Below are 15,153 nucleotides of genomic sequence, written 5' to 3'. Positions count from 1 at the left end.
TGAACATACCTTGGCCTTGTCTGAAACAGCCTTTATATAGTGTTCTTATAGGCGGTTATCAAAATTGGAACTTCTCCTGGATTCAAGGAGAGGTAGAAATCAAACGTAACTTGCATAACCGTTTGGAAGTTATGCCCTTGTTTCACAACGGATACCTGGCGGTTATGCGTGGGATAAGGGATTATCACATCTTATTCGGAGATTTTCCTAAGTGTGATACCCTCGTCCTGGAGTTCCTCAGTTGGGTGTGCTTTGGTACACGCGCAGGGGCTGTTTCGTCTAACGGGCTATTTCCTTCAAGACGAGGCTGTCGGCACTCTGGACGAGTGCATCACTGGTGGTGCTTACCTCGTCCAGAGCTTTTCTTCCCTGGACGAGGTAATTGTAGGCAAGTTTCTGAGGGTGTTTACAGTGGTAGGTGGGTCATGGACGACCTGTATGGACGACTCGAAGATAGGCTAAATTAGTTCCCTATCAGCCCTATCACATGTAATAAAGATACAACCAAATGACCGAATTGCTACTACACATGAATAACTATTTCATTACTGTCATTAAAAAAAAAAAAAACTATTCTATTACAAGAGTTATTACAGCATACCAAACGTACCCTAAGTGTATATGTGGGTGAAACTCCCTTCTGGAAACTTGAACTCTAGCCCTTGTCCCTCACACCCCACAAGCACTTATACTTGTGGAGTGACCATTGCACCAAGAGTGCGCGGTAGGGGTATTTATTCCTAACAAGGCATAAAACTGATATTTATTCCTAACATTAACTATTCTAAGGGAGTGTTTGGTAAAGGTATTTAAACAATAGTTTTCGTTATTTAAACCGTACAATATGTATTTTCATAACACTTTTTTTACCTACATATATTTCTAAAAAATTTAAACATTACCAAACGGGCCATAAAAGGTTGCAAACATGCTCTAAATCTAGAGAGAGGGAAAAAGATCCTCAAGGCCTAAGCCCAATAGGCCCCAAACAAGTCCCTAGGCCAACACCTAATTATTCTTTTTTTTTTTTTTTTTCCAATGTCTGATTTCTTTGAATGAATGAAACAAAAAAACAAAAGAAATAAGATTTTTATATTTTGAGAGAGAAAAAAAAGGTGCAGATGTACAAAGTCAATAACGTGGAAGATACATCAAAGACAACTCCAAATTAATCCCAAAAACAAATTCCATATATATATTACAATGAGCTGACAAATTAGATTATCCTAGACTAATATGTAACATCCGTTGGATTCAAAAAAAAAAAAAAAAAAAAATGTAACATCCGTCAAAATGTCTGCACAATTTATTTATTTATTTAAATCTTCTATCTCTATCTATTTTAATTTTCTGAGATGAAATTTTATAAGTAGAAATAACATGACATTTTGTGTGCTATTGAATTTAGAAAATAAAATTTTTATAATGAAATAAACGAAACAAAAATGATTTTGTTACGGTATGCTAAAGAGTCTCCTTCTAATTTTTCTTTTTTTTAAATTATAACATTTTTATAACATTATTGTTTTGATTGTAATGGATATAGGTAAAATACACCATTAATCCCTAAAGTTTATTTACTGAATATTTTTAGGCTTGAAGTTTCAAGTAAGTATTATAGGTTATTCGATCAACTTTATTTAATTTTCTTGTCTATGTGTCTAACAAAAAAATGATATAAACAATTTTTTTTTAGAAATTTTGTTATGAGTACTGTTACAAATATTATAATTACTTCATTGATTATACAAATCGTTGTCTCTAAAAGGAGACAATTTAATTTATATATAAATAAAAATTCAGAGCCAAAAATAGTTCCCTCACGAAACAAACGACATCGCTTTGTGCACTCCCTTACCTGGAGCCACAGGCTTCCAGTTTTTCCGATCTCAAAGATGAGAGTACCGTTAGCACCGTGTTGTGATATCGAAAGCCGGTTTTGTCTTTTATAGCCCATAAATAATTGCCTCCTCCTTTTAATTTCAAACCAAACAGCCCCTTCTTATTTATTTTCAGAAATTTCTAGGGCTTTTGTTCTTCCGGTGAATCGGAGCGATGGGTCGGTCTCGGGCGGTGTCGCATTTGTCCGAAGAGGATCCGAACCAAAGGTCTAAGAGAAAGAGACCAACTACTATTACTACTACTACTACTACTACTTCTAATACTTCCAACGCTGCCTCTGCTTCCAACGCAGAAACCACAGAAACTGCTACGCCCACAGGTAACTAATTTTGATTCATTCACTACTAACTAACAAAATAACTAACTAACTAACTGACTTTTCAATTTTTTTTTAATTTTATTTGAAGGGAAACTGGCATTGTACCATTGTAATTATTGCAACAAAGATATATCAGGAAGAATTCGAATAAAGTGTGTAATTTGCCCTGATTTTGACCTTTGTATTGAGTGCTTCTCTGTTGGAGCTGAGGTTACACCCCACAAGAGCAACCACCCTTATAGGGTTATGGTCAGTACTCTTAATTTTTCATTTTACTCTATCTATACATATTGCTCTTTCTATATATATATACTTTGTATTTGTAATGTAATCCTTAGCCAACTACAACCTTCAATGATTGTTTGATATATATAATTTTTCGACTTTGTGTAATAGGTTGTTAGTTGGAGCCTAAAGAAGCTTAGACCTTCCAAAATTTCCGGGGTGTCCATGTTCGACATGTGACTTTGTGTTCCATGTTGCCATGTCTTGTACCATGTTGTGTCCGTGTCAGTGTCCATGTTCGTGCTTCTTTGGTTGGAATGATATGTATTAAATTCCTTTCTTTCATGAAGGATAATCTTATGTCATCTTTATTTTGCTACTTTTCCGACTAATTGCGTAAAGTTTTGATAAATTTTCTTGTTATTCTTTTAATAATGAAATTTTTGGTTTTACTTCTGTTTTCTCAGTAGCTGTACTTATAGATGAAATGAGAATGTTGAGATTGATTAGTGGCAAGATACAAATTTTATTAGAAATAGTGCAATGCATCTGTGAGAAGTAAACATAGTTTTTAAAACCATACTGGGTAAAGAACTGGAAAAAGGAAGTGGTCCTCGATTTTACGGTTGGGAATGGTGGTTAGTTAGGCTTTCACGAAAATATAATGCAGCATTTGACTTATCAGTGAATTTTGCCCCCCAATGAAGCAATAGTGCTGCAAAGGATAATTTTCTTTCTCTAGGAGTATTTTAAATTCCAGTCTAAAGAATAACACCATTTCTTTTCTTTATTTTAAACATGAGTGTGCAAATCTTTTTAGGAGTGCAAATAGGAGCTAATTTGGACTAATAGAATGATTACGAGATGGACTATAAATGTGTTTTATGTTTTGGTTCACTATGAAATGAAACTGGAAATACCATACTGCCTCTGTTTTTATTCATGTATATCTTGTTTAAGGGGGGAAAAAACATTTTTCTTGGCAGGACAATCTTGCTTTCCCACTTTTGTGTTCAGACTGGAATGTAGACGAAGAGATGTTACTTCTGGAGGTAATTTGTTTACATACCAAGTTCACATGTCACTGAAACAATATTATGTTTTATTTAGTTGTTTTGGTAAATGCTGCTAATAATCTTTCATGAATCTACAATGTCATTGCCCTTGATGTTTGGGTGGTTAATGTGTATTATATCTAGGGAATTGAAATGTATGGATTTGGTAACTGGACTGAAGTTTCTGAACATGTTGGAACAAAAAGAAGATCACAATGTATTGACCACTATAATGCTGTGTACATGAATTCTCCATGCTTTCCTCTCCCGGTAAGCAAGTTTTGATATGTGCATGCATATGAACACTACATACATGCATAACTACATGTGCATAAAAATTAATATGCTAAAAAGTTGTAATTTATGTACCTAGGATATGTCGCATGTTATGGGAAAGAGCAGGGAGGAGCTCCTTGCTATGTCTAGAGCGCATGGTGAAGTCAAGAAAGGTTAGTTTGCCTATTATTCCATTGACTATTGCTGACTTGTAGCACTTATTTTAGTGATTTTGCATGACAAGATTTGACTGTTTTGAATTAGTGTTGGTAAATAACGCTTAAAGCACAAAGCTCCACTACTGAAGTGCTTTAGATAGCTAATGCAAAGCACATTCTCAACTGAACCATTAAAAAGGGTTCAAATCCCAAGTTGAACTTGCTCAGGCCCAATGAGCCTGATCCCAAAGATAAGAATCCCATGTTGGGGGCTTATGACTGGATTGACCTGGGTCCAAGTAGTGAAGTAAGGGGATTGGGTCAACGGATAGCTTGCTCGAGAATTCTCTTGAAACAGAGGAATGTGCTTTAGGTGTGGAAGAAGCGAAAGCTTTGCTGATGGTTCTCATCTGTCATGTTGGGGGCTTATGACTGGATTGACCTGGGCCAATGTAGTGAAGTGAGTAAGGGGATTGGGTCAACAGATGACTTGCTTGAGAATTCTCTTGAAACAGAGGAACGGGCTTTAGGTGTGGAAGAAGCAAAAGCCTTGCCAATGGTTTCTCAGCTATCATTGGCTATTACAGAGGACAGGACAGAGGCAAGAAGCAATAGCCACCTTCCCAATTCAGAGCTCGGTTGATGTTTGAACCAGTGACATATCTGGGTCACCATGAGGTTGAAACTATGGTGAGTCTGTTGAAGGAGGCAATTCAATTACTGTAGAAAGAAAATATGAGTTTGGGAGGATCAATATTAGATATATTAGACATCAATGATTAAGAGTTAGCAGTGGATTCATTGATGGAGGCTTTGCATTCCAACATGCCAAGTATATTACTCCATTGGGTGATCCTGAGGAAAGTTGTTGCAGAGGTTGGAGGAATCGGTTTGGTAAATACTCCTCGTTTATTTGGAATTTAACTCCAGTAAGCTTGTTGTGTGGATATTGTGGAGAGAGAGAGAGAGAGAGGAATCATCGTACATTTGAAGGCATAAATGTCTTGGTGGTCTAACTGAAGTCATCTTCTATTAGGACTTTGTTTGAATGGTCTGGTGTCTTAGGACCTAATAATTTTGACAATGTTGTTGATTTCATTGGTGTCCTTTCTTTCTGTATGTAATCCCTATTTTTGTGTGTAATTATTTTGCTATATTATGCATATGTTCTGTATGGATAAGGTAGCCTCATTTTTTTTCGATAAAAGTATATTACTTATCCCAAAAAAGCCTTTTTTTTGGGTATTATATTACTATGAATCCTATGGTGGCTTCCATTTTTCAACAATATTATATAATTATTTAAGATTTTTTTTTTTTTTTTTTGCAGTTCTGTGCATGCTTAAGTTGGATATGTGTTTTGCTAGTACTGTCATATTTCTGTTGCTCAATTTAAGTGTTACTTCAGAAGCATCCCTTTATATTTTATTTTATTTTTTTGTTTCTAAGGAGTTGTGTGAATTTTACTCTTATAATTCCTCTTTTCTTGGGAATTATAAGATACAAAGTATTATTATGTGTGTTATTAATCTTCTCTTTCTCAAACTTGTTAGAATTTATTGATATTTGTACTGTCAAAGCTTAGATGTGATCTTCATCTAGTATACTACCTGTGCACTTAATTTTTTTGGGTTCAATAAAATTTATTACTTATCAAAAAAATGGGTGTGTTATGGCTGTTGACCTTTTCTTTTATTTGCCACAGAAATTCCTAATGTTGGGGAGCTTACGCTGAAAGAAGACTCTTCATTCTCAGCTAGAATCAGGTATTGTCGCCTTCTTAACTCTATAGTTATGTTTCAATTTAGCTTTGTGATTCTAATTTGCTAATTCATGTTTTGTTTCATCAGATCTGACGAATCAAAAGAAGGTCCAGCTTGGCAATCCTCATCTAGCTTAACATCAGGTAGAGTAGTCAATATCTTGAGGGTTTCTGTTTATCATGATTTTTCTGTGGTGCCTGTTTGGCTGTCCCAAAATTAACTCATACACAATAATGTAAATTAATAGCTGTGTTTCATTGCATAATTTGCTCAAACGAAAAGGAATTAAGTTGAGGAAATTCAAGATCTGGTTGATGGATGTGGTCTATACAATTGCAGCTGATAGGATTGGTGGTCTTGTTTGATCTGAGGGATCCGGAAGGAGGTTCAGATTTGTTGTAGCTGATTATTGGCAGCTAAATTGTAATTTCTGGAATTAGTCCACTAGTCTTAAAACAGTCCAAATAAGCCTTAAAATATAAAAGATAAAGTTTAAAGCTAAGGGCCTGGAGTGTAAATGGTTTAACAAGGCAGCATTGGGTGTAAAAAGGAGCCTTGAAAGGTCCAAAGATATGCCCTGGTTCCATTTAAAATATGGGCCTAGTTCCAAGCCCGTTTCTAGAGATTTTTAAGCACAAAAATGTCCATTTTGGGTCCCATCAGTTCCAGATATGTTCAGGAGACAAAGGTCTCTTGTTGATATACTCTTAGACGACATGGGACCTGAGAATATTGTTCTGGATGAAGTGATTTTCTGTTGGCAGCAAGTGCTAGTTTATAAGAAAATAAAGTTAATGGATGAGAGGGTCATCTAGATAAGGATAAACACAATCTGATTGGTGGGGGAAAAGGTTAATTAGATCACAAACAGAATCTGATTGGCTGAGAAATCAAGCTCTACTACCTCATACCCTATAAATAAAGAGCTGCACTAAATATATGTGCATATATATATATATATATATAGAGAGAGAGAGAGAGAGAGAGAGAGAGAGAGATAAGGAAAAGGCTAGGCTGTATATTTGATGAATTTTACCTAGAAGATGCTGCTGTTGGAGATAGAGTTCTGTTAGCAAAAATGAGGATTTGAAGCATACTCAAAGGAAAGCTACAGTAGATTTAAAGAATACAGCAAAAATCTGTTGGGGGCTTATTGAATTTTATTTTTTGTCAATATTCTTTCATTGTCTTTCTGATTTGAAGTCTGAGGATAGATATCTATAGGAATGTATCAAAACTAATTAAAGTACCCTAACAAAATACATATTACTTATGGATAGAGTTTAGGTACAATTCCTTGGGTGCTGTATCTTAGGTTCCACAATAAAATTCAACTACATGTTTGCATTGACCAATGCAGTTCAAACGTGTAATGTTTCCCAAAAATAATTTAATTCAACCACACGACTTATTGGCCTATACAATCACATGGTTTAATTTAATATGGTAACATAAGGTACACCACCTAAGGAATGGTACCTAAGTTTCACCCATTATTTATGTAAATTTTCTAATACATTTTGACTGATTTACCCCTCACATCTATATTACTTATAAACTAGTGGCAGTTTAGAAAGTTTGGTAATCTGTACATTCACACTTGTGACTTGCCCTTTGTTACTTTTTTTTTTTATAAATTTTTTATTTTTTTGGAGTTATGGTTGACAAAAGTATAAACATATTTGGTACAGAAACAGGCAAAGGCTTGGGTTCAAGTAGCTGCAACACATTCTCTAGTGTGATAAAGAAGGCTTCCAACAACTCCCAGATCAAGGATGGAATTAAAACGGAAGGTAGGCTTTCTGTATTTTACTATTAGTTGCAATCATTGCTTGCATACTGCTTTCTGCTTGATGGAATTTTTTGTAATACTTAATTTATTTCTCACCTTCCATTTAAATGGCATTCCTGTAAAAAGTTGATATGTAGAAGTAATTTGGTTGCTGGAGAGTGGAGACATTATTCAAGTATGTGGATACTCAATAATATGATCAGCCAAAGAACTTCTTTGCTCATCTACAATGAGAAAAGTTGAGGGCTCATCTTATATAAAGGCTTTGTTGAATCACATTAGGTTGTGCACAGGGCACAAAACTCGCTTTTGCGGGGTCTAAGAAAGGTCATGATAGGTAACCTTACCCCCAATATGTTGGAGGCTAATTCCTAGATTTGAATCGCAACCTATCACTTTTGGTGGAAGGCACTTGTCATCGCACCAAGGCTTGACCTCTTTTGTTGAATTACATTCAGTTATAATAAAATATAATAATAATAAATAAAAAAAATAAAAAAACACTAAACTAAACTAATATTTTTAGATTGATATGTATACAGATTGCATACCCAAAACTTGGGGGTGGGGGGGAGAGAGAGAGTGTGTGTTTGTTTATCAGGAGATGAGTTAGTGAAGAGAACATAAATATTTCATTTTTGCAAGCTACGCTTAATACATTTTTTTTTCTTAATAATTTTGCAGAATTTCAGTCAGACAGGAGCATTGGTGAGAAAAAGCCTAGGGTTCCAGGGGATGAGGGACCTTCTATGACAGAGTTGAGTGGCTATAACTTCAAGAGGCAGGAGTTTGAGATTGAATATGATAATGATGCAGAGCAGATATTGGCGGATATGGAATTCAAGGATACCGACTCTGCTGCTGATCGCGAATTGAAATTGCGAGTGTTGCGTATCTACTCAAAAAGGTGACCATGTTTTTACTTGAATGTGTGCAGTTTTTGTGAAACCAAAAAAAAAAATAGAAAAGCAATTGTGTAGACAAGGCTGATAGATAGCCTGCATTTATCAATCAATAAGGTAGAAAAAGAAAAAAAAAACAATATGATTAATCTGCCATTAAGTTCAAAGGAACCTCTATAATCTAGCTCATGAAAGGATTTGAGGCATTGCTCTTGATCTATGAATGGTCCTTTAAGAGCAACCTGTAATCTCACAATAGTATGTTGTTTCCTCTTTCCTTGGGCTAGATGTCCATTTATTGAGATTCAACTGTCTTGTTGATAGTGCTCATAATGAGTCAAACTAAGCTGGGTATTAAATGTTTAAGATTGATTTCTTTAATTTTACATCAAGTATGGGTTGAGTTTGACCTTCATGCCAGAATCCAAGCTACATTTGTGCCCCTGATGAGTCTCAAACTCATGATCTCAACCTTCACCTTGCTTGTAGAGTTAGAGCTCATATGCAATCTCAGCTACATGTTCAAGATTGATTAATTAAATATTTGTGTAAGGGCCATCAAAATTAGAGTTCATTCAAAACATTTTCAATTATTTTTATTTTTATTTTTATTTTTTTAAGTAATGAAATTTTATCAATGAACAAAGGCAAAAAGTACCCAAGTATACAGGGCAAAAAATTTCAGTTTGTGTTACCACTCATCTATTTATTAGATATGTCCATGTTTTCACATGTTTTATGCTCTCTCGTAGTTGACAATGATTGTTTATATTGGTGCATATTGTTGTCTGCTGCAGCAAGTTTATTGTCTAGTAAGCAAAACATGCCATGACAAAACATACATCCATTTTCCCCTATTATGTGATGCATGTTATTACCAGCAAATCAAATGCATTAGCAGCTTGAAATTGTTGAACCTGAGAACTACGGTTTCTGGGACAGAGCCCAAGTCAATTATAATACCCACGCATGTTCAATATTTCCTTATTGTTATAGCGTTTAGATTTTCCTTAATGAAATATTAAAATATGTTATGGCTTATTTGGAACATTAGGCATAACACATTTTGCCCATTGGGCTGTAGACATGTTGCATCTTTGTTATTGCTGTCTATACCTCAGACAAACTCTGTAGCATAATAAAAACTCATCCGTGGCAATGAGAGTTTTTATTCTGCACATATTAAACCTACCCCATATTTTTAGTAATGGTCATGTTAAATGCCCTTAGAGTCCGTTTAGTTGGAGGGGTAAAAAAGTGGTAAGATAGAAAATGATGAGAGGATGGAAAAGTGGGAGGATAAAAAACGATGGGAGAATAAAAACGTGGGTGGATAGAAAAAATTTTAATTTTTCTCCTTTTTGTTTGGTTGGGAGTGGAAAAGTGGAGGGATGGAAAAAATGAGATTGTATAAATTTACTTATACACCCTTGTTAAAAAATGATGGCCAATTGAAACAAAAAAGTGACAAACAACCAAAAAAAAAAAAAAAGCAATCACCCAATTTATTAAAAAAAAAAATCATGTCTAGTTAAACAAAAAAACAAAAACAAAACAATTATCACACCCATAGCCAAGGAAAAAAAAAATGCAACGTCTAGGAAAGAAAAGAAAAAAAAAAGGAAAAAAAGAAAAGAAAAAGAAAGAGGCAACGTGCCCATAGCCTAGGAAATCAAAAAATGAAAAAAAAGTGCAACGTCTAGGGGAGAGAGAGAGGAACTGGGGTAGGCATTTTTGTCCATTAAGCAACCCCATTTTCTCCCTTCAGTTTTCTCTCCATTTTGGGAAGAAAACTTTTTGGTGGGCCTGGGGAGAAAACACTCGAGCCCTACCATTTATTTTCTTTCCTCCCCACCCAACCAAACATTCTCTAAAAAAGTTTTCCTTCTCATCTTCTCTCCAAAGTTTTCTATCCACCCTATTTCACCTCCAAACAAACACACCCTTAGAGTAATTGTCAACAACATTTATTGTTTTATCATTCTTCCAATAAAATGTTTCTAAAAATAGGTACTAAACCAATGCCCGCATTTATTGTTATATTATTCTCCCAATAAAATGTTCCTAAAAATAGTTCCTAAACCAATGCCTTAGAGGGCGTTTGGATGCAGCTTATTGCTGCGTCCACGTTTTGCCCTTTTGTTTTTGTTTTTTTTTTTTTTCTCGCTGCTGTGGGGGACAACGCGCAGTGCGCGCACTGTGCATGTACTTTTTTAGAAATTTTTTATTAAAAGTGGGTTCCGCAACACTATTTACACATTTAAAAATTATTTTGTTACAGTGTTTTCAGTTTTCAGTTTTCAGCAATAAGTTCTATCCAAACGGACCCTTAATGACATTGGTTAACCTTTCCCTTTTAGTAATAATTTAAATAACCCTTTTCAGTCACTACTTGTAACAAGTGAAATTTAACTTCCCTTTCTACTTCTGGACTAATTTATCTTCAGGTGATCCCTAAGAAGGTGAGTGGGCTGAGATCCTTTTTAGTGATCCTGAACTGCTAGTTAGCAAGCCTTGCCATTTAGATGAAAAAAATGTCATTCTTATTTAAGACTGTCGTTATCAATTTTTTGAGATGCCTGATTGTGTTGGTTGCCCTAGTTGACCAATAACCCATTCAAATGTATTTGGACTTTTTGACAGGCTTGATGAGAGAAAACGCAGGAAGGATTTCATATTGGAAAGAAATTTACTTTATCCTGACCCTTTGGAGAAGAGCCTCTTACCTAAAGAGAGAGAGATATGTCAGCGCTACAAGGTCTTCATGCGGTTCCACTCAAAAGAAGATCATGATGAATTGCTCAAGAATATTATTGAGGAACAGCAGATTGTCAAAAGAATACAAGATCTTCAGGTGTGATGCAGCCCCTGAACTTGAACCTCTATATGCTTTTGTCACTTGATCTTATCTGTTGATATTACTGTCAGTTACTTTAGTTTGGTTAGAGAAACAAACCATGCGAGATACAGTTAAGGTTTTTTATTTTTTATTTTCCCCCTTTTTACTTGTTTTGTTTTTTTTGGAAGATTTTTCTTTTTGTTGGTAAGTTACAAAGCCACATAGGTTTCCATTGGGTTTTGAAACCATGACCTCACCCTCTATCCATTATTGCTGAGGAGGAAGTGCCATTTAAGTTAGAGCTCATTAGCGTCTGGAAAATTTGAACCTAAAACATACCTTGAGCTAAGAGCATTAGAAATGCTATTTATTTGAAATTCATGAATAACTGGGTTTGTGATCTACATGCTCCTGTCACTTTTTGCCAAGCTCTAACATTCATGCCTGCCAAAGGCTGAAGAAGTCTGACTAGTACTCAGCTAAATCTTACTAAGAGCCTTTACAATCATGTAAAAATAATTATGCAGGAAGCTCGAGCTGCAGGTTGTCGAACAGCTGCTGAGGCAAATAGATTTCTTGAAGAAAAGAGGAAGATGCAAGCAGAAGAAAGTGAACATGGAATTAAAGAAGGTGCACAGGGTCCCAGTGGTAAAGTGTTGCAAAGACCAACTCAACTCAAAGGAGAATCTGATGCTAGTCCACGGGGAGTTGTCAAGGGTTCCACAGGTCTAGAGCTCAGTGGCAAGGATTCATCTTCAGCAATGCAAGCTATATCGAGTGATCTAGACAAGTGGGACATCACTGGATTTGTAGGGGCTGATTTACTCTCTGAAACTGTAAGAATCCTGTTCCCAATTTCTTTGCTTTATCATGGAAAGATGGCTGCTTGTTTACCCTGGTTCTGATATTTTTACTAATCAGATAGTTAATCTTTATAGTGCAAGTCAACATTATCATAGATTGTAGGTCCAACTTAGCAAATGACTGCCCAAACTAGTGCATCCAATCCATGTTTGAAGGGAAAGAAAGCTTAAAAGATTATATAGCAAATTGTGCATAATTAGGTGGCTGAAGTTTGTATCTTCCGAATATAACTTGAGATTTTTATTATGATCTAGTTATGTTGCTTACATGCAGGAAAAACAGCTTTGTGGTGAGATTAGAATACTACCTGCGCATTACCTCAACATGCTGCAGATCATATCAGTAGAAATTTTGAAGGGCAATGTCACAAACAGGTCTGATGCCCATGGCCTGTTCAAGGTAGAACCAAGCAAAGTTGATAGAGTATATGATATGGTTGTGAAAAAGGGGATTGTGCAAGCTTGATGACATATCCCACCTCCATCTTTGTATAGAAACTTGTACAGTTATTATTAATAGGAAAATTATTAGTTTTCGTGCATCCTTTTTTTTTTTTTTTTTTTTTTTTTTTTTTTTTTTTTTTTTTCTAGTAGGCAATAATAGTGCTCCAACTTTTTCTGGGCCAATTATTTATAGTTAAAGTCAGATCGGATTCGTCAATTCACAGTTGGATTCCACCCACACCCCCCCCCCCCCCCCCCGCCCGGCGCGGCAGGGCCTTCCCTGCAACAATTGGAATCAATCTTTTAATTGTTTTGGTGGTCATATATGGTATAAATTCAAATTCTTGGCATATTCAACATAAATGTCAGCTTAAAAAAAAAAAAAAAAAGGTTCTTACGAGTTAGAACTCTGAAGAATATTTTAATGTTAATGACTATCCAAACGACATGATGGTGGTCAATGTTTTATTATTATTTTAATTTAATGTTAATGACAATGTAAAATTTAATCCAATTGTTTCAAGATTTCAAAATAAATACCACCGCACACTCTTAGTATGATGGTCACTCTACAAGTATAAGTATTTGTGTGGTGTGGTGTGGGGGGATAAGGGCCGGGGTTTAAGTTTCTAGGAGAGAGTTTTACAAACATATACACTTAGATTAGGCTAGAGTAAAATTCTATCTTGTAAAAAAAAAAAAAAATTCAAAATGAATAGACATGCATTTAGAAGCTCATGATCTTGTCCCAAAGGATCTTATAATCGTTGTTGGTACTTCAATAAATAAAAAAATAAAGGTGTTATTGTGAAGAAGAAGGTGTTATTGCTGTTAAACGTAAAGGGGAGGCAAGATAAATTTTTTTATTAATTATGATTGAATAGAGAGAAATATATATATATATATATATATATATATATATATATATATATATATATATATATATATCTATAATACTATTTAAGGTGCTTCCCATGTTTGGATTCTTATTTTTTAGTTAAAATACCCCTACAAATTTTACGTTTAAATAGAGATAAAACTAAAGGACAATCTGGTAAAAACTCATTTTTTAGTTCAAAGATGCCCCTACAGTCTTATGTTTAAGTAGAGACAAAACTAAAGGACAATCCGGTAAAAATGCAACTCCAACTCCCACTAAAATATTGCTTAAAAAATAGGACCACTCTTTTATTAATTTTTAAATTTATTTATTCACTTATAAATTAGATTTTTAAAATAAAAATCATATATATATATATATATATAATAATTAAATACAATTTTTTCCTACAAAATAGGACCACTAAAAAAGAAAAGTCTCATCGCACGCGCGAAGCGCGCGTGATGAGACTAGTATATATAAAGAGCATGAAGTCATGCATTTGAATAATAAGTTAGTTAAAATAGGAAAGGTAAAGTTTCAATTTAGTTCAACTCCATTGAGGTTGGTGGGTGAGTGTGATGTGTGAATGCTATTAAATCGATAAATATTTAGTATTTATTCATCTCTATAAATAAATAAAAAATAAAAAATAAACCTTGATTATGAAAAAAGTATTTAGTATTAAATGTCAGTCGTATCAAAATCTAATAATTGAAAGTTTTTTATTTTATTTTATTTTATTTTTTGAGGGAGAAATAATTGAAAGATATGTGTGCAAAATAACCATATCAACATTCCACCCTTAATATTAGGGGTAACATTTTACCCTTAATCTTAGGGGTGTTAGTGGGGTGGGGTAGTTATTTTTGTGCAATGTCTCTTATTAGATCATTTGATATCAAATACATTCTCACTTATCTATATGATCTAATGAATCATGGGGTGCAATTTTTTTTTTCAGTTTTTTTTTTTTTTGAAAATTGACCATTTGAATCAGTTGCAAGTATGGTTTTAGAAATTAGAATGGGATGCTCAACGAGCACTTAATACATGTGATTGTGAATGACTTTTTTAAACCACCATATAACAGGTTAGAGGAGATTTGGAGATCCTTTTTTGCTAAATATTCAGTTTTTGCCAAAAAAAATAATAAAAAAAATTACTGAGAAGTCTTTGCCTAAAGCTATTTAGTTATGTAGACCTTTTTAGAACTTGAGTTCTAAGTGAAAATCAAGCTTAGTGAACTCATTGTCTAATTTGATATTTTTAATTAAAATATTCCACTTGAGTTTAGTAAACATAAGTTCAATTTCAGTAAATTTTCTTTTAGGGAATTCGAGCTTTTAAACTCAAGTTTTGCTTGAAAAATAGCCAAATAAAACTCAAATTTACCAAAGTCAAGTTTCACGTGAGATATTTTATTTTAAAATACAAAATTAGATTATCCACATATATTACATAACTATAAATTAGTTAATCTTTTCATCTTCCATTTTTTTTTTTTTTGGAGGAAGGGGAGGACAGATCTTTCCTCCAACTATACTTTTAAATATATTACATAACTATAGAGTAAATACTGATAAGATGTTAAATGGTTTTTTTTTTTCCTTCTCGCTTGGCAGTTGGCGCCAATATTAGAAATGTTTTTTTTTCTTAAATAATTTTTTGATAAGATTGTTTAGGATAATTTAAGAAATTTTTAACTTTTTAAAAAGATTAGATAGTTAATAAT

The 15,153-nt window shown here is 34.1% G+C and overlaps 1 protein-coding gene across 1 annotated transcript; it reads left to right on the top strand.

Moving 5' to 3' along the window:
• The first annotated feature begins 1,794 nt into the window (after positions 1 to 1,794).
• Positions 1,795 to 12,636, top strand: LOC142637241 (transcriptional adapter ADA2). The gene is made up of 12 exons (XM_075811523.1): positions 1,795 to 2,221; positions 2,310 to 2,470; positions 3,433 to 3,498; positions 3,646 to 3,771; positions 3,875 to 3,950; positions 5,641 to 5,701; positions 5,786 to 5,841; positions 7,390 to 7,491; positions 8,175 to 8,397; positions 11,036 to 11,246; positions 11,759 to 12,067; positions 12,369 to 12,636. Exons 1-12 carry the CDS (start codon positions 2,056 to 2,058, stop codon positions 12,558 to 12,560), a joined length of 1,749 nt encoding a protein of 582 aa, XP_075667638.1. The 5' UTR covers positions 1,795 to 2,055; the 3' UTR covers positions 12,561 to 12,636.
• The last annotated feature ends 2,517 nt before the right edge of the window (positions 12,637 to 15,153 follow it).

This window comes from Castanea sativa, chromosome 5, assembly GCF_040712315.1.
Source record: "Castanea sativa cultivar Marrone di Chiusa Pesio chromosome 5, ASM4071231v1".
Classification (NCBI taxonomy): Eukaryota; Viridiplantae; Streptophyta; class Magnoliopsida; order Fagales; family Fagaceae; genus Castanea; species Castanea sativa.
This window is presented reverse-complemented; position numbering and strand designations above follow the sequence as displayed.

What these genes read in the sequence shown, in the direction of transcription:
- LOC142637241 (XM_075811523.1), top strand. Translation starts at nt 2,056, where the DNA reads ATGGGTCGGTCTCGGGCGGTGTCGCATTTGTCCGAAGAGGATCCGAAC. An exon ending in GCATGGTGAAGTCAAGAAAG is followed by an intron (nt 3,951 to 5,640) that starts GTTAGTTTGCCT and finishes TATTTGCCACAG; the next exon opens with AAATTCCTAATGTTGGGGAG. An exon ending in CTCATCTAGCTTAACATCAG is followed by an intron (nt 5,842 to 7,389) that starts GTAGAGTAGTCA and finishes TATTTGGTACAG; the next exon opens with AAACAGGCAAAGGCTTGGGT.